Here is a 26,156-nt window from a genome sequence, read left to right as displayed (position 1 = left end):
TAATCACCAGCCATGCACCGATGTCTCACAAGTAGCCTAGTCTATACACCAGCGTCTCCCTACTTTCCAGTGCCTTGTCTCTCTGGGACAGAGAGATGCACCGCTGGCTGCTGAGAGTTGTGTTGTTGCATGCAGTCTTGAGTAGTGTGAGAGAATCCTCCCGGATCAATGAATGTAGACAATCAGGTGGACTCAGTTGGTATGTATTAGGGGTGTAAAGGTACGTGTATTCGTCCCGCGAATTTACGGTACAGCCGCCACGGTGCGGTACGCGCAGCCATATGGAGAATACGCCCCACAGCGCAAACACACACACATGCAGGCACTTGCGAGGTCCGTGCGAGAACAGCGCGTGGCACACAGAGTCCCCGACTTCAGTTCAGAGGGGCGAAAGTGCACAGAGAAAGGCACATTTACATTGGAACAGCTGCATTTTCTTGTTCGCCCAATAACGTTAACCAAATGAAACCAATGGAAAGAAACACACACGCGTTGCCGACACACACGCGCACCAACAAACACATCAACATCTCCCCCGCCGGACTCACAGGCACAGCTCATCAAATAAAAAAAAGAAACATGCTTTTCCGGACAGATCATCTGAGATCCACTGTGTTTAAATCCAAATAATCCTCTGCCATTGTTGTAATATGTCATCTGTTCTCTAGTATTCAGTCTTGTCGTGAAGTTAAATTCTCTCTAGAAGTGAAAGTGAAACTTAGCAAGGAGAAGTTGTTAAAGGGGCAGTAGGCAAGTCGATGCCTGAACACAGAATGACACCAGTATCACTGACTACCACGGCAAGCCTATAGAAAATTATTCTATTTAATAATAATAATTATAATAATTATCATAAATATAATATTAAAAAAAAAATAATAATAATATTAATAATAATTATTATAAATATTTTTTTTCTGTTGTACCGAACTCGTACCGAACCGTGACCCCAATACCGAGGTACGTACCGAACCGTGGCTTCTGTGTACTGTTACACCCCTAGTATGTATATAATAGGCTATGGGGAGTGTGTGGGGGAGATCACACGTGGGAGGGGGGGTTGAAGGTGAAAGGTGAATGGATGGGGGAGGGTAATGGGGTGGGGGGTGGTTATTATTCCACCACAGTAGACTACAGCACTGTGTTACAGCCTATTTGACCAAACTTCATAGTTAATTAAATCACATGAGACATATCTGCCAAAACCTAAAGATCAAACCCCACACATAGAATAATGAAATCGGCTATAGCCTTATGTAGTAGTTTTTTTTCATCACAATTGGGCAAAACGATAAATAGAAGAATGGTTGAATGGGCTTGTCCAGTGAGAACGCTACTGAGTCCCATCAGTCGGCAGTATTTCTATTGCAGTCTGCAGTCGCCTTTAGCCTACTATGCTGTAATAGCTCATCTAAATGGTTATATTTAGATCAAATGCTTTATACATTATGTAAACATTATTTGTACATAAGTATTCAGTATTCCTTGTCCAGAAATTATCTGCAAAATCGGCATGCTTTCCTGTGTTTGGATCATATAGATTTGGTCACTCTATCCAGGGCCGGCTCTGACCAATTGGCTGCCCTAGGCAGAATTCTATGTGCTGTGCATTGTGAGCTGGGTTGTGCAGAGGATGGGCCAGGGGGAGTGCTCGATGGTGCTGTGGCTGTCCGTTGTGAGCTGGGTTGTGCAGAGGTGGATGGGCCAGGGGGAGTGCTCGATGGTGCTGTGCGTTGTGAGCTGTGCTCTTCAGAGGTGGAGGGGGCAGGGTGAGTGCTCTGTGCTTCTGAGGTGGTGGTGTCTGCAGGTGGCCCAACATTTGCAGGGGTGGGATTCAAATATTTCAGAAGTGCATCTGAAGAGAGAAGAAGAGTGTGTATGACCATTGGGTGTTGCAGTCTATTAGTTTTCTTTTTTTCTTTTTACAAGAATGAAGATGGAAAAACTTAAAAAGATGCATGTCTGCTATGCTGTACATAAGATGGGCATGCATACTAATGGTAATTTAATTAAACATTATTGTCATTACAATGAAATGTAGATTTACATTTACAGAGTCCAAAAAAAGCTGTAAACTGCAGTGTAATACTAATATAGCATAATGGGAATGTTTATTTGGCATTAGTGATATGCACTTTAAAACACTGATGTAACTAACTATAAACTCACTTTAGAGATTATGAACTGTAACTAGAGGTGTGCATAGATTAATTCTTTTAATCTAGATTAATCTATCTGCAATCCTGGATTTAATCTAGATTAATCTAGATTAAAATGGCTCAAAAAAAAAAAAAAACCTGCCGAAGGCATTCAAAATATGTGTTCTACCCAAATAATGACCAGAAGTAAGTCCTTACTTTTTCTTTCCTCCTTATGTTTCTCAGGCCAGGTGGCCCATTACACCATGAGCCCATCTCCCGTTTCCAAAATGCATTACAGACTGTTTGAAAAAACTGTTTTGCTATGATAATTGGTAATGAAATATCAAAATAATGTTCAATAAGATGTACTTGTGTTTAATAAGTTGTTTTATTCAGAAGTTAACACAAATAAATAATATTACCAGTACAGTACAGTATCTAGCACACTCTCAGGAGCAAAACAGAAAGAATCATTTCAAACTTGAACTATGTGACATGGCTTGAATCAACTGCTCCAGTGGATTTGCTCAGTGGCCAATGGTGTCAACTGTGGTTGTACTGGGCAGCTCCCAGGTGTGAATGGAACTGTGTGAATGTGAAGCAGAGCATTCCTGAAAAAGAGCATCTGTGCTCAGCGAACCTACCCTGGGTAAATAAAGGTAAAAAAAAAAAAACGTAAAAAAAAAAAAAAAAAAATTTTAGATTAATGCGTTAATTATATTATCGCGCGATACTAGTATAGCGTTAACGCAGCACGTTAACGCCGTTAACGGCCCAGCTCTAACTGTAACACAACAAACCAAAGTCGTACTACAACAATTAATTATAAAGGAGATGAAAAGGAATACAATTTTTGATTATAGGGTAAACGGATGTCAATACAAATTTAGCCTACAGTATGACACAGGACTATGACCCTGCTGAATAGACCTAATTTCCCTGATGATGACTGATACTACAGTTTTCTTATTTTTAATAGTTATGTAACCTACTTTTATTTTATGTAGGCTACTGTTATGCACGCAGTAGCATAGTTTGTATTTTTAGCTAACGTCATCCAAAAGTAAGCTAGCAAGTTAACATTACACTCTGTTACACTGTTGCACTAGACAATTCATCGCATCACATTAACGCTACTGTACCTCTGCCCTTTTCTTTTTTTTAAACTTAAATTTAAATTTTCAGTTTTGAAACAACATAGACAATACACTTCAACATACAAAACTATAAAGACATAATATCAAAAAGAAATAAAAATTTAAAACAAATAGACAAATGAGAAAAGAAAAAAGGGTGACATGGGTCCTTCACAGTCGGCCTCCCACTTTTCCTATTTTGACAAAAATGTCTCCTCTTGCAGCCTCAGCATATGCGTGATTCTCTCCATTTCCTGTATCCCCTCTATTATCTCTGTCCATTGTTCCTTCGTCGGTGCTTCTACCCTGTACCACAGTTTAGTCAATGCTTTCTTGGCTGCTACTAATAGTATCTTAATCAAATATTTGTCTTCTCCCTGAATGTCTTTCTGTGACAAGTTCCCTAGGTATAGTACTAGACCTGTCTGGGGTATTTCATATCCTACTATTTCATTTATTATCTCTCCTATCTCTTCCCAATAGTTTCTTATTTTCTGACATTCCCAGAATATGTGTGTGTGGTTCGCTACTTCTTGCCCACATTTTCTCCAACATGGCTTTTGTGTTGGCGCGTAATTACCCTGTATTTCTGGTGTTATAAAGAATCTAATTATGTTTTTCCACCCAAATTCCCTCCATATCCTTGATCCTGTGGTTGATTGTTGTATCTTACATGTGTTATACCATTCCTCTGTTATCTCTATTTCTAATTCTTTCTCTCACTTTTCTTTTATATACAAGGTTGTAATTTCCTTACTGTCCATTATTGCCTGATATAGTGCTGATATAACCCTCCCCTTCCTTCCTTCATATGATTTTCCATTATCTTAATTACCCCATTCTGTTCTTTGTCTCTGTCTTGTTTTATTTCTTTGTTATAGTAATCTCTAATCTGTAAATATCTAAAGTGGTCTCTATTCTCTAGTCCGAATCTCTCTTTCAATTTTCGTAGAGTCTGCATATCCCCTCCTTCTATCATTGTACATATTGCTGTTATCCCCCCCCCGTTCCCATCTTTTGAACCCATGGTCGTCTATCCCTGGTTTGAATTTGTTGTCATGTGTTATCCATCTCAGACCTCTGCCATTTTCACGTTGTTCCTCCTCTTCTTTCCTTTTCCTTCCCTGAGCACCGGACTGCTTTGGTCTTTTCGACATGATGATAGCATATAATGCGAGGGTCACGTCAGATAGCCACTGTAGAAGCAGAAACCGACTTGGTGGATTTGTACTGTTAGAATATTAGAATTCATATTAGACTAGGTGTTGCATTTATGTTTGAACTCTAGGGGGCACACCTCCTCTATAAGTAACCTAGCTGATTACTGTAATTCAGGGCTATTCAACTGGTGGCCCGCGGGATGATTCTGACCGGCCCGCAAAAGATTACATGATGATAATAAAAAAAAAAAAAAAAACGTTTTTTTTTTTTTTTTTACTTTTTTCTTTTTATGTCAACGTTCACACGCACAATTGAGCCAAAAGTCACTCAATTAATGACAGATTTCATTGATAAATTGAGGGAAAACTTTGCAAGTTGATTTGATGAATTTGACATGCCCAGAGAATTGATGCATTCTGTGAGCAACCCATTTGCCAATGTAGCTGCTATGTCCACAAAAGGACAAGAGTTCCTTGCATCACTTCACATTGATGAAGGTCTCCTGCAACTTGAAATAATTGACATGCAAGCATCATCTGCTCTGAAGCAGGCACTTGAGAATGAATCCACCACAACATTTTGGATAAAGTGTAGTCATGTCAACACATTCCCCAAAATAAAAACACTGGCAATATCTGTGCTAACAATGTTTGGCTCAACATACACCTGTGAATCCAGTTTCTCTCACATGAATGCCATTAAAACAAGCAACCGTGCCTCCTTGACAAATGAGCATTTGCATCACTGTTTGCGGGTAGCCCTCACTTCCTATGAACCCTCTTTCTCTGCCATTGCCCAGTCAAAGAAGTGCAATCTCTCTCATTAGATGTGTGTATGTAGGCTAGGCCTGTCTGCCCCCCACACCCCCTGATGTTTGAGAGTTAAGAGTGGACAATAAGTGCTAATAAGATGCTGTGATTTGCTGTTGTTGCACAGACATGAAGCACTTTTTCATAAGCTCAGCTGCACTATAAATGTGTTTTTTTGTTCAAGTGTTGATGTTAGAATGTTCAGATGCACATCATGCACTCGTTTGTTTTTTATTTTATTTTTATATTGAAATGTTGAAGAGATGTTGCAGTTGTTGCACAGTCATAAATGAAGCACTTTTTGCAGGAGATGTTGCAGATGTGGCACATAAATGAAGTATACTACTTTTGCAATGTAGTTAAATAAAAGTTGTGAAAATGTGGTTGCGTGTTGTGTCAAGTGTACATATATTCATAGCACGGGGAGGCGCCGTGGCAGTCCGGCCCCTGGCCCCTTGGGTTTCTGACAATGTGGCCCCCTGAACAATTTAGTTGAATAGCCCTGCTGTAATTCATGCACCTGTTTTGGAGATATGTTTTCCTACCTGTTTCACTGTTTGGAACTGACAGACAGAGCAATTGACAACTGTTCTGATTTAACCATTAATTAGCTATCATTCATTTTTGGACAATAAAACCCTGCAAACTGTACCAGCCGCAACTTGGACTTTCTTCTATATTTACATCACAAACTTTGTTACTGAGTAGAGAACTAATTATGGGTGCATCGTGACGCCTGTCAACACATTCGGGGAGTGACAGTCGGCCACTACAGCCACACTTTACCATTGCCCAGAGAGGGGGAGTGCAGATAAAGTCTATTTGCCTGGCTGGAGGGGGGTGAGGTGACATGAACTAAGAAATTATTATTATTTAATAGGCTATGCTATAGAGTTACGCTTGTTGTTGTGGGGTTATTTAATATTTCGAAATAACAGTGTTAACTAGTAGTATTAGTAAAGAACTATTACAATTATAAAAAAAATTTAATGGTAACTTTTTTTTCCTAACTATTTGGCGTTCTGTCTTCCAAATAATCCAGCCATGTACTGTCTGTAACTATCCATTCATGAAATGAAAGCGCACACTTTAGGATCCTCCTTACCCCGGGAATAACCATCAGGAACATTAAGGGTTTGTAAGAGTGGCATTTAACAATGTCACGTTTAACGGACTGCAACAGAAGCTAATCCTGGCCGGTCATAAGACGGAACATAATCAGAATGCTTTATTATATCCCGTACCCCCATAGTCCTGTGTTTTTTCATAATCGGAATGCTTTATTATATCTTACCCCCATAGTCCTGTGTCTAGAAGTTTACCTGAATATGTTAACAGAAATGGCTATGGGGCGACAATAATATGTACAAGAGGCATGGTTTCCATCTTTGGCCTTGCTCTGCTGGCAGCGGTTTATTCATTCACATTGACTCATATCACAACAGCTCATGTGTTCTCCTCTCCGGGAGAGGCATGTGTGGGAAAGAAGAAAAAGTAGGAGGGAACCAAGACTTATATACTCCCAACCTGGCGTAGACAGTAGAAGCTCCGCCTATAGCGCCCTCCAGTGGACACAGACATACATGCAGTCATGGGAGTAGTAGAGGACAGTTACAGTTAGTCACAACCATACATACACCCTCTAGATTCAACAGAATACATCACTATTATTATTAGGGCTTTAGATAGAAGTTTACCTGAATACATCACTATTATTATTAGGACTTTAGATATAAGTTTACCTTAATACATCAATATTATTATTAGGGCTTTAGATAGAAGTTTACCTGAATACATCACTATTTTTATTAGGGCTTTAGATAGAAGTTTACCTGAATACATCACTATTATTATTAGGGCTTTAGATATAAGTTTACCTGAATACATCACTATTATTATTAGGGCTTTAGCTATAAGTTTACCTGAATACATCACTATTATTAGGGCTTTAGCTATAAATTTACCTGAATACATCACTATTATTATTAGGGCTATAGATAGAAGTTTACCTGAATACATCACTATTATTATTAGGGCTTTAGCTATAAGTTTACCTGAATACATCACTATTATTATTAGGGCTTTAGATATAAGTTTACCTTAATACATCAATATTATTATTAGGGCTTTAGATAGAAGTTTACCTGAATACATCACTATTTTTATTAGGGCTTTAGATAGAAGTTTACCTGAATACATCACTATTATTATTAGGGCTTTAGATATAAGTTTACCTGAATACATCACTATTATTATTAGGGCTTTAGCTATAAGTTTACCTGAATACATCACTATTATTAGGGCTTTAGCTATAAATTTACCTGAATACATCACTATTATTATTAGGGCTATAGATAGAAGTTTACCTGAATACATCACTATTATTATTAGGGCTTTAGCTATAAGTTTACCTGAATACATCACTATTATTATTAGGGCTTTAGATATAAGTTTACCTTAATACATCAATATTATTATTAGGGCTTTAGATGGAAGTTTACCTGAATACATCACTATTTTTATTAGGGCTTTAGATAGAAGTTTACCTGAATACATCACTATTATTATTAGGGCTTTAGATATAAGTTTACCTGAATACATCACTATTATTATTAGGGCTTTAGCTATAAGTTTACCTGAATACATCACTATTATTAGGGCTTTAGCTATAAATTTACCTGAATACATCACTATTATTATTAGGGCTATAGATAGAAGTTTACCTGAATACATCACTATTATTATTAGGGCTTTAGCTATAAGTTTACCTGAATACATCACTATTATTATTAGGGCTTTAGATAGAAGTTTACCTGAATACATCACTATTATTATCAAAAAATCAAAATACCGGTAGGACCTGCTCAGAGGTCATTAATCGGCATGCATGCGATGCATGTATACGATTAGTCTCTGCGATTAACCCATCCCGTCGTCCTTCCCCCCCAAGGGCAGCCGGGAGCAGACAGGCGCAACGTGAGCCGCGCCAGGGGACCAATCCAAGTGCTCCTGTCCGTCTTCGTCAAGGACGCCACAGCGTTAGCGATCTTGTTGTTGTGCATGTTTTTCCATTGGGTTTATCTTATCGGGGGGGAAACCCTTGCGAGCACGGGGAGAACATGCAAACTCCACACAGAAAGGCCTGGGAGAGATACCCCACCTGGGTAACTGGCATCATGGAAACCTGGTCCCCAAGCGGGAATCGAACCCTGGACCTTCTTGCTGTGTTTAACCACTACACCACCGTGCCGCCGTATTAGGGCTTTATATAGAAGTTGACCTGAATACATCACTATTATTATTAGGGCTTTAGATAGAAGCTTACCTGAATACATCACTATTATTATTAGGGCTTTAGATAGAAGCTTACCTGAATACATCACTATTATTATTAGGGCTTTAGATAGAAGTTTACCTGAATACATCACTATTATTATTAGGGCTTTAGATAGAAGCTTACCTGAATACATCACTATTATTATTAGTGCTTTAGATAGAAGTTGACCTGAATACATCACTATTATTATTAGGGCTTTAGATAGAAGTTTACCTGAATACATCACTATTATTATTAGGGATTTAGATAGAAGTTTACCTGAATACATCACTATTATTATTAGGGATTTAGATAGAAGTTTACCTGAATACATTTGTGTTCCACTGAGCTCAGCTTTCTAGTTGTTTTATATTGTGGTTTCCAGCCTGCCTGCTTTATGATCTCAGACAACCATGGGTTAATATGTTGAACTGATAATCTAAAAATCTGTTTCATATATCTAGTCTATAAACCATCTATTGTATTAATTGTAGTAAATTGATTAGTAGTCTCAGTTTATTTGTGTGTTTGTTCCTCCAGACAGAACAATTAAGAGGAGGATGAGGAGGAAGCGGAGTCGCCAGAGGAGGAAGATGAAGAACAGGTTGTCATCAGCTGATGATCCTGATGACCTGATGTCCGAACTACCCTTTGCTTTTTCTGCTCCAGCCACCTGGAACTCTCTGGGCTGTACGTATTAAAACTGACTATAACTAACTAACTAACTGTACGTATTAACACTGACTATAACTGTACGTATTAACACTGACTATAACTAACTAACTAACTGACTGTATGTATTAACACTGACTATAACTGTATGTATTAACACTGACTATAACTAACTAACTGACTGTACGTATTAACACTGACTATAACTAACTAACTAACTGTACGTATTAACACTGACTATAACTAACTAACTGACTGTACGTATTAACACTGACTATAACTGTACGTATTAACACTGACTAACTAAGTAACTAACTAACTGACTGTATGTATTAACACTGACTATAACTGTATGTATTAACACTGACTATAACTAACTAACTGACTGTACGTATTAACACTGACTAACTAACTGACTGTATGTATTAACACTGACTATAACTAACTAACTAACTGGCGGCTAGGTGGTGTAGTGGGCAAGGCACTCGCCACCAACGCAGGAGACGCTGGGTTCGAGCCCAGCTCTCGGCGTTGCTACCAGCTTGGCTGGTCGCTCATACTAACACAATTGCCAGTGTTAGGGGTGGGAAAGCTGGTGGGTGGGTTCTGGTCCTGGTCGTTGTAAACAGCGACTCCTACAGTTCGGTCGGGGCGCCTGCACAGCGAGGGAAGGATCTGGAGGGAGGTAGTGTGACCCAGTGAGAGTCTGCGCTGCCAGGCTGGCTGTTGGCTGACTGCACATGTGTCGGAGGAAAGCATATGATAGTCTCCGGCCTCCCGGACCAACAGTGGGGGGGGGGGGGGGGGGGGGGGGGGGGTGCGCGCGCAACAACCAGGAAGGGGGTTGGGAATTGGCATAACGACAACAGTGTGATGGGAAAAAAAATCGGGAAAAAGATGATAAAAAAAATAAATAATAAATCAATAAAAACTAACTAACTAACTGACTGTACGTATTAACACTGACTATAACTAACTGACTGTACGTATTAACACTTACTATAACTAACTGACTGTACGTATTAACACTGACTATAATTAACTAACTAACTGACTGTACATATTAACACTGACTATAACTAACTAACTGACTGTATTAACACTTACTATAACTAACTAACTAACTAACTAACTGACTGTATTAACACTTACTATAACTAACTAACTGACTATAACTAACTAACTGACTGTACGTTTGAACACTTACTATAACTAACGATAGGTTATGTATATAACCTAGTTATATTAGTATTGGCTGAGCGTCCCGCTCTTAGCCTTATGAGATACCCCTTATCTCCTGGTACCTATTGTACCCCAATACGAACAACTTAATGCACCCACACCTGATGGGGCCCCGCCCCTATGGAGGCGTAGCCTATATAACCATGGCTATGGTCACCAAACGCTCTTCCTCGCCAAATCCCGTTCCAGCAAAAGATCCCTCAAAAGGGAACTCAGGGCCGCGTAGAGCGGGACGCTCAGCCCGTTATATATCGTATATGGCTATCGCGTCCCGCTCTTAGCCTTATGAGATATGGGTTAGAGCGGACGCGAGGCCCGACAGATGTACCCCCTGAGGACCCGTAAGCCCACATCAAGGGGCGCGGGGAGCCCTGTCACCCCATCCTTCCTAATGAAGGGGGGGCGCAGTCAACTCCACCTGAATGCGAACAAGAAGGAACCAGAACCCCTTGAACACACCGCACAGGCGGAACCACGTGTGACTCAACACACTGTGGCCCATACCCACACACTCCTGCTACCCTACCAAAGGACGGGAATCAGGAAAGGCCACAGACCCCAGAACCGCCTGGGAGACAGAACCCCCGGTCATGTCCATGAGGTAAAACCTTACAAAGGGGCCCGGGGAGGACCATGAAGCTGCAGCACAGATGTCCTCCACCGAGGCCCCACCCAGGAGAGCGGCAGAGGCAGCCACCCCACTAGTGGAGTGCGCCCTGATGCCCCCAGGGGGATCCTGCCCAGCCAATGTGTAGCAGAGGGTAATGCCCTCGCACAACCAATGGAACAGGCGCTGCTTCGACAGTGCCTTACCAGCACGAGACCCACCGTAACAGACAAAAAGCTGGTCGGTAACCCTGAGGTCCTGAGTACGGCTGAGGTAAATCCCCAAGCACGGACTGGACATGACAGGTGAAGGGCCGCATCCAACTCACTGTCGTGAGGAGGAGGACGAAACGCCTGAACCACAATATCCCGGGAGCGGAAGGAACTCCGGATATTTTTAGGCACAAAAGCAGGATTAGGTCGCAGAGTGGCACCGCAATCGGCCCGAAAAGACAGGCACTCTGGACGTACCGAGAGAGCACAGAGCTCACCTACGCGTTTAGCGGAAGTGACAGCCAGTAGGAACGCGGTCTTGAAAGACAGCTGTCCCAACGGCGCCTGCTCGAGCGGCTCAAACGGGGCCAAGGACAACCGACCGAGGACCAATTGAAGATCCCAAGTCGGAGCCAAGGAGGTTGCACCGGCTTAACGCGTCGAGCGCCAAGCAGGAAACGCTTCACAAGAGGGTGGCTGAACAAAACAGTCCCCTCAATACCCTCATGATAGGAGGATATAGCTGCCGCATATACCCTCACCGTCGAAGCCGACAGTCTATCAAGAAGAGACTGGAGATAACTCAGGACAGCATCCAGGGGGCAGGAGACTGGGTCCCAGCCCTCACCCTTACACCACTCTTGGAACGCACGCCATCTGCCCGCGTAAACCGCGACAGTGGAGGGAGCATGCGCACACCGGATGGTACCAACCACCGAGGGGTCCATCCTCTCCAGACTCACCCCCCCACCAGCCACACCACCAGGCGTTGGCCCAACACCGGAGACCGGAACAGCAATCCGTTGCGCTGTGAGAGGGCCGTCGCCGACCACGGAATGACCCAAGGAGGAGCGACCAGAAGCTGGATCAAGACCGGGAACCACACTGACGTGCCCCGGTCCGGCGCGACCAGGATCACCGTCCTGCGCTCCCTCCGTATCCGCTCCAACAGCTGACTCAACAGCTGTACAGGAGGAAAGGCGTACAGAAGACCGGGCGGCCATGGAAAGGTCGAGAAGGCATCCACCCCCAAGGGGGGATGATCTGCCCGACTGAGCGAGAACCACAAGGGGCACTTGTGAGAGCGTCGGCACGCAAACAGATCTACCGAGGCCTCCCCGAACCGATCCCAGATCTGTCTGACTATGTCGGGGCGGAGTTCCCACTCGTCGTGACGAGGACCGCCCCGAGACATCATATCCGCCGCCACATTCTCTTTACCAGGAATGTGGAGCGCCCTCAGACTGCGCAGCCTGCGGGATGCCCATAGCAACAGTTCGACCGCCGCCCGGAGCAGGCGGATGGAACGAGTCCCACCCTGCCTGTTGATATACGCCGCCGCCGTCATACTGTCCGTCCTGACCAAAACGTGTTCGCCTACCACCAGGTGGTCGAACCGTTTGAGGACCAGGAGGACCGCCTTCAACTCCAACACATTGATATGCAGGGTAGCTGGACCAGCATGACCTGTCCAGCTGCCCCCCACTGCATGGGTCCGACACGTCCCTCCCCAACCCGTGAGAGAGGCGTCGGTGAAGACCGTGACGTGTGAGCCCCTGCTGCCTATGGGGACCCCAATGGTGAGGATACCCAGCCTCCTCCAGTGGGCGAGATCTCCCCATATCGACAAAGGAACCGTCAACCGTTTCTCTTTGTCCCTCACCGGATCTATTCTCAAAGAGAGAAACCACCTCTGTATCCTCCTCATGAAGAGGAGGCCAAGAGGAACCACCGTGTGAGCAGATGACATAATGCCCAGCAGACGCATCACTTGCAGCGCCGTAACCGTCCTTCCCAGACGGAAACCCCCGAGCGCGTGACGGAGAGCCCCCCGACGCTGCTCCGAGAGGGTTGCAATCATGGGCCTCGACCTCAACGTCAAGCCCAAGTACTCCACCTGTTGACTGGGAAGAGGGGTACTCTTCTTCCAATTCACAGCAAAACCCAGGCTGGTGAGGAATTCCACCACCAGCCGAGTATGAGACCTGGCAACCTCCTTGAACGACTGAGTATAATGTCGTCGAGATAGAATAGAACTCGTATCCCCCGACGACGTAAGGGCCCCAGAGCAGCCGCCACGCACTTGGTGAATGTGCGGGGAGCCAGAGAATAACCGAACGGCATCCTCTGGTACTCGTACGCTACGCCCTGAAACAGGAACCGTAGGAATTTCCTGTGAGGAGGGTAAATGGGGATGTGAAAATACGCATCATTCAGGTCTATGGAGGTGAACCAGTCTCCCCTCCTGACAGCAAGCAGGAGTTTGACGGTCAACATTCTGAATGGTCTCGTTACAATCAACTGATTGAACGCGGACAGATCCAGTATAGGTCTGACCCCCCCTGTTTTCTTGGGTACCAGAAAATAACGGGAGTAGACGCCTGACATTGCGTCCTCTCTCGGGACCACAACAACGGCCTGCTTCGCCAACAGAGATTCGATCTCGTCGGCCAGGGCTGTCACTGCGTCTGACCCTAACAATAGGGTCGGCACCAAACCTGAGAACGGAGGATGGGATTGTGCGAACTGCAAAACAAGCCCCTCCTCTAACGTTCTCTCCATCCACCGATTCAGACGGCATTCCTGTCGCCATATGTGAACATAATCCCACAGTGCCCCCGCCGTCAACTGACGCTGGGCCGCAAGGAACAGTAGATAGTTGGCCCGGTCCCTCCCGCTGTGCGACGCACCCAAGGGGGGACCCCGACAGAAAGGGCCGGTTTGATACGGGAGGAGCTGTCATCAAACTTGTTGACACACACCCCCCCCTGAACACCCCTCTAGCGCATGCTGAGGAGTTGTTCCGCAGCTAGACACGCAAGGCATGAGGACCCCATGGGCCCCTACACGCCGAAGCCCTGCAGTGATATTGCTACCACTCAAATCACGCTCGCCTCTCCTTTGCAGACCACTGCCGGTTTGACGGGAGTGGGAGGCAACAGCGCGATACCCCGCCTGGCGAAGGCGAAGCCGGGGTAACCCCTGCTGAGCATTCAACAGAAGAGGCAACGAGTCCCCCTGCTGACCACTGTAGCTAGTGGCAGCTGTAACACCAGGTTCCTCCCACCCACAACCTGTGGCGTAGGAACCACGCGACGGAACATTCTCACAGACAGACCCAGGCTCAGCCATCAACTGGGTGTCAGCCCCTGTCTCCATGAGAAGTGAAGAATGGGACCGCATACGCTTCAATGAAGGTTCGCGGCCCGCAGCCAAAGGAGAACGATCAGAGCCCCGCTTCCGTGGGTAACAGAGAGAGGATTGAACGGGGAGCGGGCTGCTCGTGGCAAAATGACGACGGCTTGTTTTACCAAACTCGAATTCACCCAAAATGGCCGATCCCTCTGCCGCCAAGGCTGTCGGCCTCGCAGTACCCTGTTGACTCTCCAACCAGGGCACCCCTGACGGGGGAAACATGGCCGCCTGTCGAGGATCTCGCCACAGTCGTTGACGAGACCGTGCTCCCACCTCTGGCTGCACAGCGTGAGGCGGTGTAGGACCCAGATCAACAACCGCCTGCGCCTCCACAGAACGCCCAAAATCTGTGGAAAAAGGAGTCGTGAGGAGAGAAAACCTATCCTCTTCCCCAAGAGGAGATTGCTCCAACCAAACATGCCTAACAATCAAAGTTGATAGCATCCTAATCCTCCCCGCAGTTATAGCTTGCGACTGAGTCAAGATCTCCATAACACCACAAACATGAACCATGTTTACAATGCCGGCTGGACCCAAAGTCCTACTACCCGACGCCATTGCGGATAGAAAAGTAGCCAGCTGAGCCATACACTGGCCGCCGCTAAATGCCATCCTGTAGCAGTATACCACACATATCAGTCCATACTGCCACCCTCCGAGCCGATTTGCTATCAAGCATCGGCCGGACGGAACGTCGTTCATCCCCGCCTGGGCACAGGAAATAAACTACCTGGCTGCTTAGCCACGGTACCCCCGGCCTGCACCCTGTTGTTAGCCCCTTTACCTGTAAAAAAGGTAAATAGAACTCAGCAAACCCCCCCCCCCATCCACCACCGACTGACCTTCATCAATGAAGCTGGTAAGAGGAGGGAAAAGCGGTATCCCATGGCGGAGATTATTAGACATTCCAGCGTCAACATCAGCATTAGCAGAAGTAGCAGCATTAGCGTTAACAGCATGCTCCAGGATTGCTAGGAAATCGTCCACTGCAGCGGAACGATCGCCAAGCCGTCCCGGCCCTGGCGCCGAAACATACTCCACAGCATTACCAACACCGACATTGATGCCTACTGACACAGACCTCACCTTTGTACAAGCCGACTTGCTAGTCAAACCTTGCACGCTGCCCCACGGTCTGCCGTCGTCAGCCGAGGAACCATCAGCACAGGTCTCATGTGTCGCTGAAACAAGCTCCGAAGAAGCCAGGGAAAAGCAATCTTCCGGTAAGCTTTCAACATTATGAATCTTCTCTGATCTTTTCATCCTGCTAGTTACATACGGTGCACGCAGCCGATACGATGGAACGAAAATAGAGGAAGAGCGTTTGGTGACCATAGCCATGGTTATATAGGCTACGCCTCCATAGGGTCGGGGCCCCATCAGGTGTGGGTGCATTAAGTTGTTCGTATTGGGGTACAATAGGTACCAGGAGATAAGGGGTATCTCATAAGGCTAAGAGCGGGACGCGATAGCCATATACGATATATAACTAACTGACTGTACGTATTAACACTGACTATAACTAACGTTAGGTTATGACTATAACCAAGTTCTGTTAATTAGGGGTGACGCTTGGCATCACTCATGCACTCCCTCGCGTACGTGCACGCGCACTGAATAAATTCCACAAATGTACCTTTAATACCAGTATTAGTCTGACCACACCCCTCATCAGCTTACCTTCATAAGCAGGTGTGTGGTCACCTGCTCTCCTCCTTCCCAAGCTTTCACCACAAGGTGAGGTCAAGGGCTGTAGCGGCCGTCGGATGCCAAGCGTCACCCCTAATTAACAGAACTTGGTTATAGTCATAACCTAACGTTCTGTATCATTAGGGGAGCCACTGGCCGACAAATACACCCCGCTGAAGGCCCCCCACAACCAACAGAACAGGGAGGGCCGAGCCCCCCCGACCCCCCCTAATGGAGGGCACCCCCCCTATTAGAGGTTTACTGGGAGGGCGACGGACCCGACCGTGCGAAGAGGCACTCAAGCAACTCAACGCACAGGGTGAGCAGACCGTGGCTTGACCCCATGACTACACACACGCACAACCCGCATGCCACCCGGGAATGAACGGAGGGAAACAACCTTGTTACTGCCCCCAGAATCACGGGGTCAAGGGCAAACCCAACCCTGTGGCAAGGCCGTAGCAGCGGAGCGCGAAGGAAGACCCAGACCCACCAAAAGGACTGGACTCCCTGGAACGGGGGCCCGGAGAAGTCCATGATGCCAGCATCAAGACCCCACCAGGTGGGCACTTAGTGACCCCGCCCCCCACATCGCCAGCGTATTCGGACAAAGGCCCCTCAGCCGAGCGGGCCCTGTCCTCCCCAACAGTACACCGTCTGGCACACTGGCCCTGTAACAGGCAGACAGCATGGCCGTAAACACACAAAGAGTTAACCAATGGAAGCAGGCAGTGCACCGGGGAAAAAGACCAGGCAACAGGCTGTTAACCCTAACCTGGAGACTGCGGACGAGACAGGCGCCAGAAAGGACAGCTGAACACAGCCGCCCCGGCGGAAGGGGCGTATGCTGGCGTTGTTGCATGACCAAGCCTCCACAGAGAAGGCTGACACGATTGGCAGACGTCATGATCGTGCAGGGGCACCCTCAACCGGTGAACCCGGGAGTTGACACTGCAGCAACACACCAGAGAACCAACCACCCAGGTGTTACCCTATGCGGTGGTTGGTCCCATAACCCCTCAGGAAAAAAAAACCAAAACACACCTGCGGCACTGCCGCAGCCCGCGTTCCAGTTTCCAACAGGGTTATCCCGGGCCTACGGGTCAACGAAACATTACCCCGGACCGGGCCCGGTGATACGGGGAGCACAGGGTCCCCCGAGGAGGCCAAAACCACCCCAAGGCCCCTCTTCGCTACGCGTAAGAGAAGAGCGTAAAAAATGGAAAACCAGCCCCAGCACCCCGCACTTGGTATTCCCAGGAGGTCACCCAACCAAGTACCAACCAAGACCAACCTGCACGGCGGCCGAGATCCGACGAGATCGGGCGCGTACAGGTTGGCACGGCCGTAAGCCATTACGACAGTGTAGAATACAATGTACCCAACAAGGGTTCCATAGCGCTCAACCCTGTGACACCCGGACCGACCTAGCATTTTTCCCCCTGAAAAAAACCCAAGTCCCTCAGGGTACCAGAACAGCAGATCTGCATCCCCGGCGGACAACGGGTTTAACTGATCCGGACCAGCGCGACCAGAACCAGTCCCGTGCCCTAACCACGCCGACATGCCAACTCCAGGAGAAGGGGCAGATATGCGTGTTGATCTTAAAACATAAAAAGAAGGCACCACCCAGACGTTTCGGTGCGAACCGCGACCGGCGGCCCACCCCCAGGGCGTGAGACCCTTCCCCCTATGTTCAGATCCATTCCGTCATCATCCCCTGATATGAACGGGAACCCATCGACAACCACACAGGGTGTCGGAAGAGGAAAAAAACCCCATCCTAATTGCTTCATAAAAAACGCTGTTTTAACCCCAAGCAATCAAGGCGTGCCAGTCAGCCAATGTCCAACAGAACATCCTGAGCTAGCACTATGTGTGCGTTTTGACATACCCACATCAACAATAGGCTATTTAGACCATCTTATTGAATCCCCAAGACGCCCAGGGGAACGACAAGAGGGGCGAGATGCAATCAACTCCATGAATGAATGAATGAAAACTTTACCCAACAGATTGCAGAAAGGGTACAACCCAGTACGGCGCAATACACACAATTGGTTAAGGGGAGGCAGACCTGAGAAAGACGTCAGTCTTGTTTTCATCAGGAACCCCCATTTCTAATTCATATAGACACATCCAACTCTTTATAATAATAAAGAAAAAGCATCACCCATATGAACCAACTGCACAGCTGGGAGTAAGTGTAAGACCAGACCCTCCCAGAAACACCTTCCCACATGAGTTTATAGTCATGAAAAAGATATGCCAACTGTGAGTCACGTGACCAACCGACTCAAGTTTACACATAAATCGGGCGTAGCAGAACCGTGAGCCCTACGCCCTAACTCGACACCTTTAAGACACCGTAACTCATGGAAGGCGTCGTCATAGCAACACCGCTACAACGGGCGGGGAATCCTGCCGGCTCCTGTCTTGTAATAGGAGTTGGCAGGATAACCCTCCCCCCCCCCCCCCCCCCCTGCCAAGGTGTCCTACCGGCTCGGCCCTGACTGGCTCAGCAGAAGAGATAAAAAATCCCCTAAACCAATCAAGTGGGAAAGGAGGGGTTTATTCGACACCCCCTCACGAAAACACACTACGTTCCCTACACACAGAAAAACAACCGTAGCCATTTTGAAAACCTCCGGTAGAATGCAATGCATAGCATAAGCTAATACAATGCCCGCTACCCACAAAATGTGAACAGGATTTACAACAAAAAACAAGTCGCATGTGTGTGAATCCTACACCCGTTGACTATGTCGTACATAGCAAAAAACGCTGACCGAGAGTAACGGCTAGAGCGTGTACGAGTATTACTGCAACTAAACAACACAGCATTGTGAGACACATATACTTAGTTCAAGCAATGGAATAACACCAGTTTCTACCTGCATGTGGAGCATCAAGCTAATAGAACATATTACTGAGTGTATGTTGCAGACCTTGCTTAACCTCGTAACACAACACGACTCATCTCACAACGTAAAAGTGCAGATTCATATTTACACAACCCCACCATATGAATTGTTGAAGAAACACACAGTTTGTTCGGCCAAAACATAGTCCCCCTTATGTCGGGGAACTTTTTTATTTATAATGTTTTTTTAAGGCACAAAATCATAGAGGGGCCGGGGAGGGTGTAAAAGAGAGGGGATACAGAGGGGAAAAGTCACTCAGCGGCGTCTGCCACCTCGCGCCGCTCGAGTCTTGCCACCCCGAGGAGCCCCGGAGGGACGGTAGGTTACTGTCTGCTGGTCACGACGTTCCCTACCGTCTCCTCCGGTCGTGGATGGGCCGGCGGTGGCAGAAGCGCCGTCTCTTCTCCTGGCCCTCTTGGAAGGGCCAGCAGCGGCGGCGGAGGCAGTGGTAGCGGCGACGGAGACAGCTCGACGTCGCGGAAGCCTTCTGACTCCACCGGCAAGGACGGGAGGCGGAAAATGGGGTTGGAGGATGGATCTCTCCTCTGCCATCTCTCTGCATGTTGAGGTCATCAACCGCAGGGCCTTCCCGAACAGACCAGCGTCGGAGAGGGCGGCCGTCAGAAGAGGGGCTCTCTTCCGTTCCGGCACACAGGCCTGCTCCAGCCAAAGATGATGCTGGCCCAGGGTAGCCAGGGCGCGCACTTTCCCCATGGCTATGGCCAGCACCTGGGAAAGGTGCAGGACAGCTCCTGCAGCCTGGGTGATCTGATCGCATTTTACCTCGTTCAGATCCGTGCCGCCCGTCATGATCCCCGATACAAATCTAGCCAGGTGGGCGATGTTAGACGCCGCAGCCAGCGATTGTGTACCAGCGATAAATGACTGGTCACCCCAATAAGCCAATCGCCTAGCCGATTTCCCCTGGAGGACCGGCTTGCATAGGGGTTCCCACACCATATCCGGACAGAGGAGAGCGGCCATCGGACTGTCAAGCCGAGGCACGCCCTCCCCCATACCTTTGACTAACCCCGACACCCGCGTAACTGGTACGTAGGTGGGAGTTAGTCCCATGATGTTGGACACCGCCTGACCCCGACGAACATAGGCCCCCATTTAGGGGAAAAATGGGTAGACAACGTCCACCCCTCTCACTGGGCGACGCTGCCAGGGATGACCTATGAGATCATCAGGGACAGGTGCAGGCAATGGCAGCGGCAGCGGCACGCCGTTTGCGGCGGAGGCTACCGCCATGAGCTCGGGAAACAAAGCCCGCAGTTCCCCCTGCGGACCTTCCTCCACCGACCCCGCATCCCTCACATGCAGCAGGCTGCGACTGGTTAAGGAGCCACAGTCTGATGTGGCCGACAGTAGGGCATGGTGGAGACGGTAGGCCAAGGTGGTTCCTCGACATCCTCGAACAGGGAGCCCCATGGAGCCATTTCTCCCCCCTCCGGGGTCTCCTGAGGAGGGATACTCTCCTCCACGGGACCATCATACAAGAATCCGTCCGCCTCTTCCATGAAGTCCTCAGTTTTCATCGGAAATCCAGAGCCGGACGCATCCTCGCTGGTCTCCAGCAGTTCCCCAAACCCAGGCCGTTCGCGTCTGCATGCTACCATCTTGCGACGTGAACGGGCAGACGCGAAAAGTTTGCGTCGCAAATCCTCTGGCTCCAAGACAATCCCCCGTTCACCAACGGACGATTTCCCGGAACCAGAAGAACCAGAGTCGAGATCAGGCCATCGCCGGAGCGACGGCACCGACTCCTCGGCTCTTCGGAGAGGCAAACTATCCATCGGCTGTCTCCTGGGCTGGGTCGGCAACCATGAAAGTGGCAACAGCCCAGCACCAAAACGCACGACGGAGGCGGGAATGGAGAACCGCTGGTGAAGAGTAGGTCTAGCGGGTCTACTCTCCGCGGAATACATTATGACCCAAACTTTTTCTTTACAACAGATATGAGAGAAGAAAAAATTAAGCACAATGTAAACTCGTCACAACTCTTTTCAACTAACAACACGTCAAGTGGGGTACTACCGGGCACTTCCTTGTGGTGAAAGCAAGAAGGAGGAGAGCAGGTGACCACACACCTGCTTATGAAGGTAAGCTGATGAGGGGTGTGGTCAGACTAATACTGGTATTAAAGGTACATTTGTGGAATTTATTCAGTGCGCGTGCACGTACGCGAGGGAGTGCATGAGTGATGCCAAGCGGATCCCCTAATGATACAGAACTAACTGACTGACTGTACGTATTAACACTGACTATAACTAACTAACTAACTGACTGTACGTATTAACACTGACTATAACTAACTAACTAACTAACTGACTGTACGTATTAACACTGACTATAACTAACTAACTAACTGACTGTACGTATTAACACTGACTATAACTAACTAACTGACTGTACGTATTAACACTGACTGACTAACTAACTGACTGTACGTTTGAACACTTACTATAACTAACTAACTGACTGTACGTATTAACACTGACTATAACTAACTAACTGACTGTACGTATTAACACTTATTATAACTAACTGGGGTGACGGTGGCTCAGGCAACAGTGGCTCAGGAGGTAGAGCAGTCGTCTACCGGTTCGATTCCCGCTCCTCCCGGGCAGCGTGTCGAAGTGTCCTTGAGCAAGACACTTAACCCCTAATTACTCCCGATGAGCAGGTTTGCACCTTGCATGGTTGCCTCCGCCTTCGGTGTGTGAATTTGTGAGTGAATGGGTAAAATGTGAGGAACAAATCCAACTGCTTTGGATAAATATATAAATGCACCATTTACCATTTAACCTGTTCCACCCGTGGAATATTTTCGCCTAAAATATATACCTAGGTAAATGGAATATTGCTCCACTTCTACAAAGTCCATTTGCATATTCTTGGTATCTAGGGACATCTATGGACCTCAGGGAATGTATTCACAGTGTCAGACATATTGTGTCTATTACTAGGCTTGCTTAAATTGTGATGAAACAAAGGAGCATATTATGAATTATGATTTTTCTTTGCATATTTGACAGTGAATAACACCATGATAATAATGACCAAACCTAAAAAACTGCCACTGATCTCGTTCAGTACCCTCTTGAGATCGTGTGATAAAAAAATCAAAGGAAATTAATAAAGGGAAGATGATTAAACCGAAGGTTCTGTAGATACAGTACTGAATTCTCCCATCCGGACCAATGCAATTTGAAATATTATTATAGAATATAGAATATGATGCTTATAAATTACCTTATTATAGCGAATTCGCACATTTATATATATATATATACATATATTATCTTTCAAATGCCCGAGTTCAATTTGGATTTAGTATCACCAGGCAGTGCATAAGAACAGATAATGATATCTACTGTAATTTACTGTATTTTTTTATTTTCACCACAGTGCAACCATTTGAAACTAATTTCAGATCTAATTGTTGCTACATGCTAACAATAGGGAGGAGAAACTAACTGCGTTTCAATATTCGTCAAAAACATTACCTTTTGTGGCTTATTATCCCGAATAATAACAGTTATTGATATAATTCATTCAGAACGCTGAACTTTGAACCCCCACAGAATCTGCCAGGAAGTCGGAAAAATTCCAACGCTGATCCACAGCTATGCATGCCCTCGACAAAATGTCGAAAAAAACTGTATTCCCATGGTTCAAAATGTTCAAAATGGTCGCCGTCTTGCAATAGACGCAAATCGAGAAGTTAAAACTATCTAATGGCAATTTTAACCTATTGCTAAACTGACGTATTGATGATAATATACATTCTACATGCTTTTGTGACATACTAGTGATTGAATACGTTTGATTTTAAAATCGCAATTTTTTTTGCAACACTCTGAAAAATATTGATTTATGACCAGATGCCATTTTGGGGTCTGTACCGACCCCATCGGGTGGAACAGGTTGTACATATTTACACTGACTATAACTAACTAACTATATGTATTATTAACACAGACTGTAACTGTGGTGCTCATTTCACTCTGTGTGTGTGTTGTTTCTCTCTCTAGTTCCCAACGGAGGAGGGGTTCAGCCAAAGAGGAAGAGAGAGCGAGGGGACAGCGGAGGACGAGGGGAGAGCGGAGGACAAGGGGAGAGCGGTGGACGAGGCGAGAGCGGAGGACGAGGCGAGAGCGGAGGACGAGGGGAGAGCGGTAAACGAGGCGAGAGCGGAGGACGAGGGGAGAGCGGAGGACGAGGGGAGAGCAACGAGGATGGAGGGAAGAAGAAGAAGGAGAATAATAATAAGAAGAAAGAGAGTCAGAGGCCAAACTACTTCCTGTCCATCCCCATCACCAACACACAGGTACTGTGTGTGTGTGTGTGTGTGCGTGTGCGTGTTAGGCTTGCCGCTGTCTGTGCAGTAGAGTCGCAGAGTAGCTTATGTTTCACTTCCACTTTGAGAGTAGATTTAACTTCACATGAAGGAAAGAAAGAAGACTCTAGAGGCGACACAACGAATACAAACGATGAGGGAGGATATTTTGGATTTAAACCCACATTGATCCGCCAATGATCAGATAGAAAATTGACAGAAGGTATTACTTTCTGTTAAATTAGAACATAACGTCAACTCGTGTCTGTCCAACAAATGGATACTCCAGACGTAGATTCTTTTTTTTACGTAGACAGACAGACATAGCGGAACAATGTAGCCGCATAATGTTAAAGATTAAAGTAAGCACTCTACATAATTATTGAATCTCATTTTGTAAAATGGCCGGTGTCACTGGTAATAATCATGATTTTATTAGTCATGGGAAATTTCACATCATTGCAGCCCAGCGTGTGTGTTCTTACCAGCCTATCTGTAGTGAAAGACTTTTATCGTGATCAGCCTGTAGTGTTGTTTCTTTGTGTAAGTAACTTAATCTGTCTCTTAGTGAATTTATTCATAACTGTGATTGGCTCTGGAGAGGGAGTTGACATTGACTTTGTCCAATGACAGATCAGCAATGGCGTGATTGAGGTCCAGGAGGCGGTGCTTCAGCAGGAGCCCCGATTGGCTCAAGCCATGATCCCCGCCCCCACCCTCCATATCACACTACTGGTCACTCACCTGGCCAATCAGGAACAAGTAGACCTGTGAGTGGACACACACACACACACACACACACACACACACACACACACACACACACACACACACACACACACACACACACACACACACACACACACAGATTTACATTCCAGGATGTTATATTTTATAGTGACAGATTGTTTGCTCTGGCCCCTGACAACACTTAGGATGCTGCACTAGATAAAACATCTACTTCCTGTTTATCTCTTTTCACTTCCTGTCTCCACATCCTGGAAAACCACCATGCTATAGGGTTAAACACCAGACCACCACATTTAACCAAATTAGTGTTTGAAATAAGGTAAAACATTTGAATAAACAATTTCCAATGACCTTCTAGGCAGGTAGTGAACCAACAGCAGAAAGTGATGGAGATGAAGGTCTGCACACTGGAGCTCCTTGTTTTAAATGTATTCAAGCAGGAAAACCTGGACATTCAGAGACTAGATTTCCAGTCATGTTAAACCTGAATCAGAATGTGTTCTTACTTGCTTGCCTGGGTAAATAAAGGTTAAATAAATGTAATAAATGTGTTTTGAAAACCGATACCGATAATTTCCCATATCACATTTTAATGCCAATATCGGACATCCCTAAAACTAATACATGTACTACTATTACTACTACTACTACTACTACTACCACTATTACCACTTCTACTACTACTACTACTACTACTACTACTACTACTACTACTACTACTGCTATTTACTACTACTATTAATAATAATAATAATAATAATAATAATAGATTGAATTTGTAATGCACTTTTTGTTCGCTGGGATCCCAAAGTGCTACACTACAGGGTTAAAGCATAGTTAAAAAATTTAAATAGTAACAAATAAGATAAAAATAGAACATAGTTAATTAAAAACATAGTATAAACAGAAAATTAAGAGGGACCTGAAGGAGCAGGCTACCTGCGGATCTGAGGGTGCGGGTGGAGGATTGTGGAATGATGAGTTCCTGAAGGTAGAGGGGTGCATGTCCGTTTATGCAGTTATGGGTGAGCGTCAGGATTTTGTACTTTATCCGGGATGAGACGGGGAGCCAGTGTAGTGAGTGGAGGATGGGGATTATGTGATCGTGTTTACGGACTCTCATCAGGATCCTGGCAGCGCTGTTCTGCTGCTACTACTACTACTACTACTACTACTACTACTACTACTACTACTACTACTACTACTACTACTACTACTACTACTACTACTACCACAACTACTACTACTATTACTACTACTCTACTATTACTACTATTTATATTACTACTACTATTACTTATATTACTACTACTACTACTACTACTACTACTACTACTACTACTACTACTAAGTACTACTACTACTACTACTACTACTACTGCTGCTATTGTCAAAAACAACATGTTTTTCTCATCTCGCTATTTAATCTGCATAATTTAAAATATTGAAAATCAGTAGACTCACTATGCAATATGATAAAGAGAGGGCGCGAAAATTAAAATGGAGTTAGAGAGAGGATTCATTTATGTATTGCTGTTTGTGCTTGTATTGATGTGTATGTGCTTGTATTGATGCGTGTTTGTGACATGTGTTTGTACATTTCCTCTCAGGGCGATGACTGCTCTGTCCGAGGTCAAGCACCAATTGGCTGAGCTGCTGGGTGGGCAGGACTTGGTGCTGTCCTTCACAGGGATTGGTCATTTTCGTAAGGAGGTGGTGTTTATCAGCGTGGCGCCTGGAGAATCCAGAAACACTCTGGAGACACTGGCAGGTCAGTGACACCTCTTCTCTTCTCTTCCCCTCTCTTCTCTTCCCCTCTCTTCTCTTCTCTTCCCCTCTCTATCTCTAATATCTCTAGCATATTTCTATATCTGTTTGTCTGTGTATATGTGTGTGTGTGTGTGTGTGTGTGTACACACAGTAAATTAATACATCATAATGCCTTGACCAGGTGTGA

The 26,156-nt window shown here is 46.0% G+C and overlaps 1 protein-coding gene across 1 annotated transcript in view; it reads left to right on the top strand.

Moving 5' to 3' along the window:
* The window catches only part of akap7 (A-kinase anchoring protein 7), a gene marked incomplete at its 3' end in the record, with an annotated part of 108,925 nt that overhangs the window by 5,362 nt on the left and 77,407 nt on the right, over positions 1–26,156 (top strand). Inside the window, exons 3-6 of the mRNA XM_084314192.1 lie at positions 9,104–9,253; positions 23,145–23,440; positions 24,083–24,219; positions 25,810–25,970. Coding sequence (XP_084170318.1) covers positions 9,104–9,253; positions 23,145–23,440; positions 24,083–24,219; positions 25,810–25,970 — 744 coding nt within the window. The remainder of the gene's footprint in view (positions 1–9,103; positions 9,254–23,144; positions 23,441–24,082; positions 24,220–25,809; positions 25,971–26,156) is intronic.

This window comes from Notolepis coatsorum (genome assembly GCF_963971535.1).
Source record: "Notolepis coatsorum genome assembly, chromosome: 5".
In the NCBI taxonomy this organism is placed as follows: Eukaryota; Metazoa; Chordata; class Actinopteri; order Aulopiformes; family Paralepididae; genus Notolepis; species Notolepis coatsorum.
Note: the sequence above shows the minus strand (reverse complement) of the source record. Positions and strands in the feature narration are given on the sequence as shown.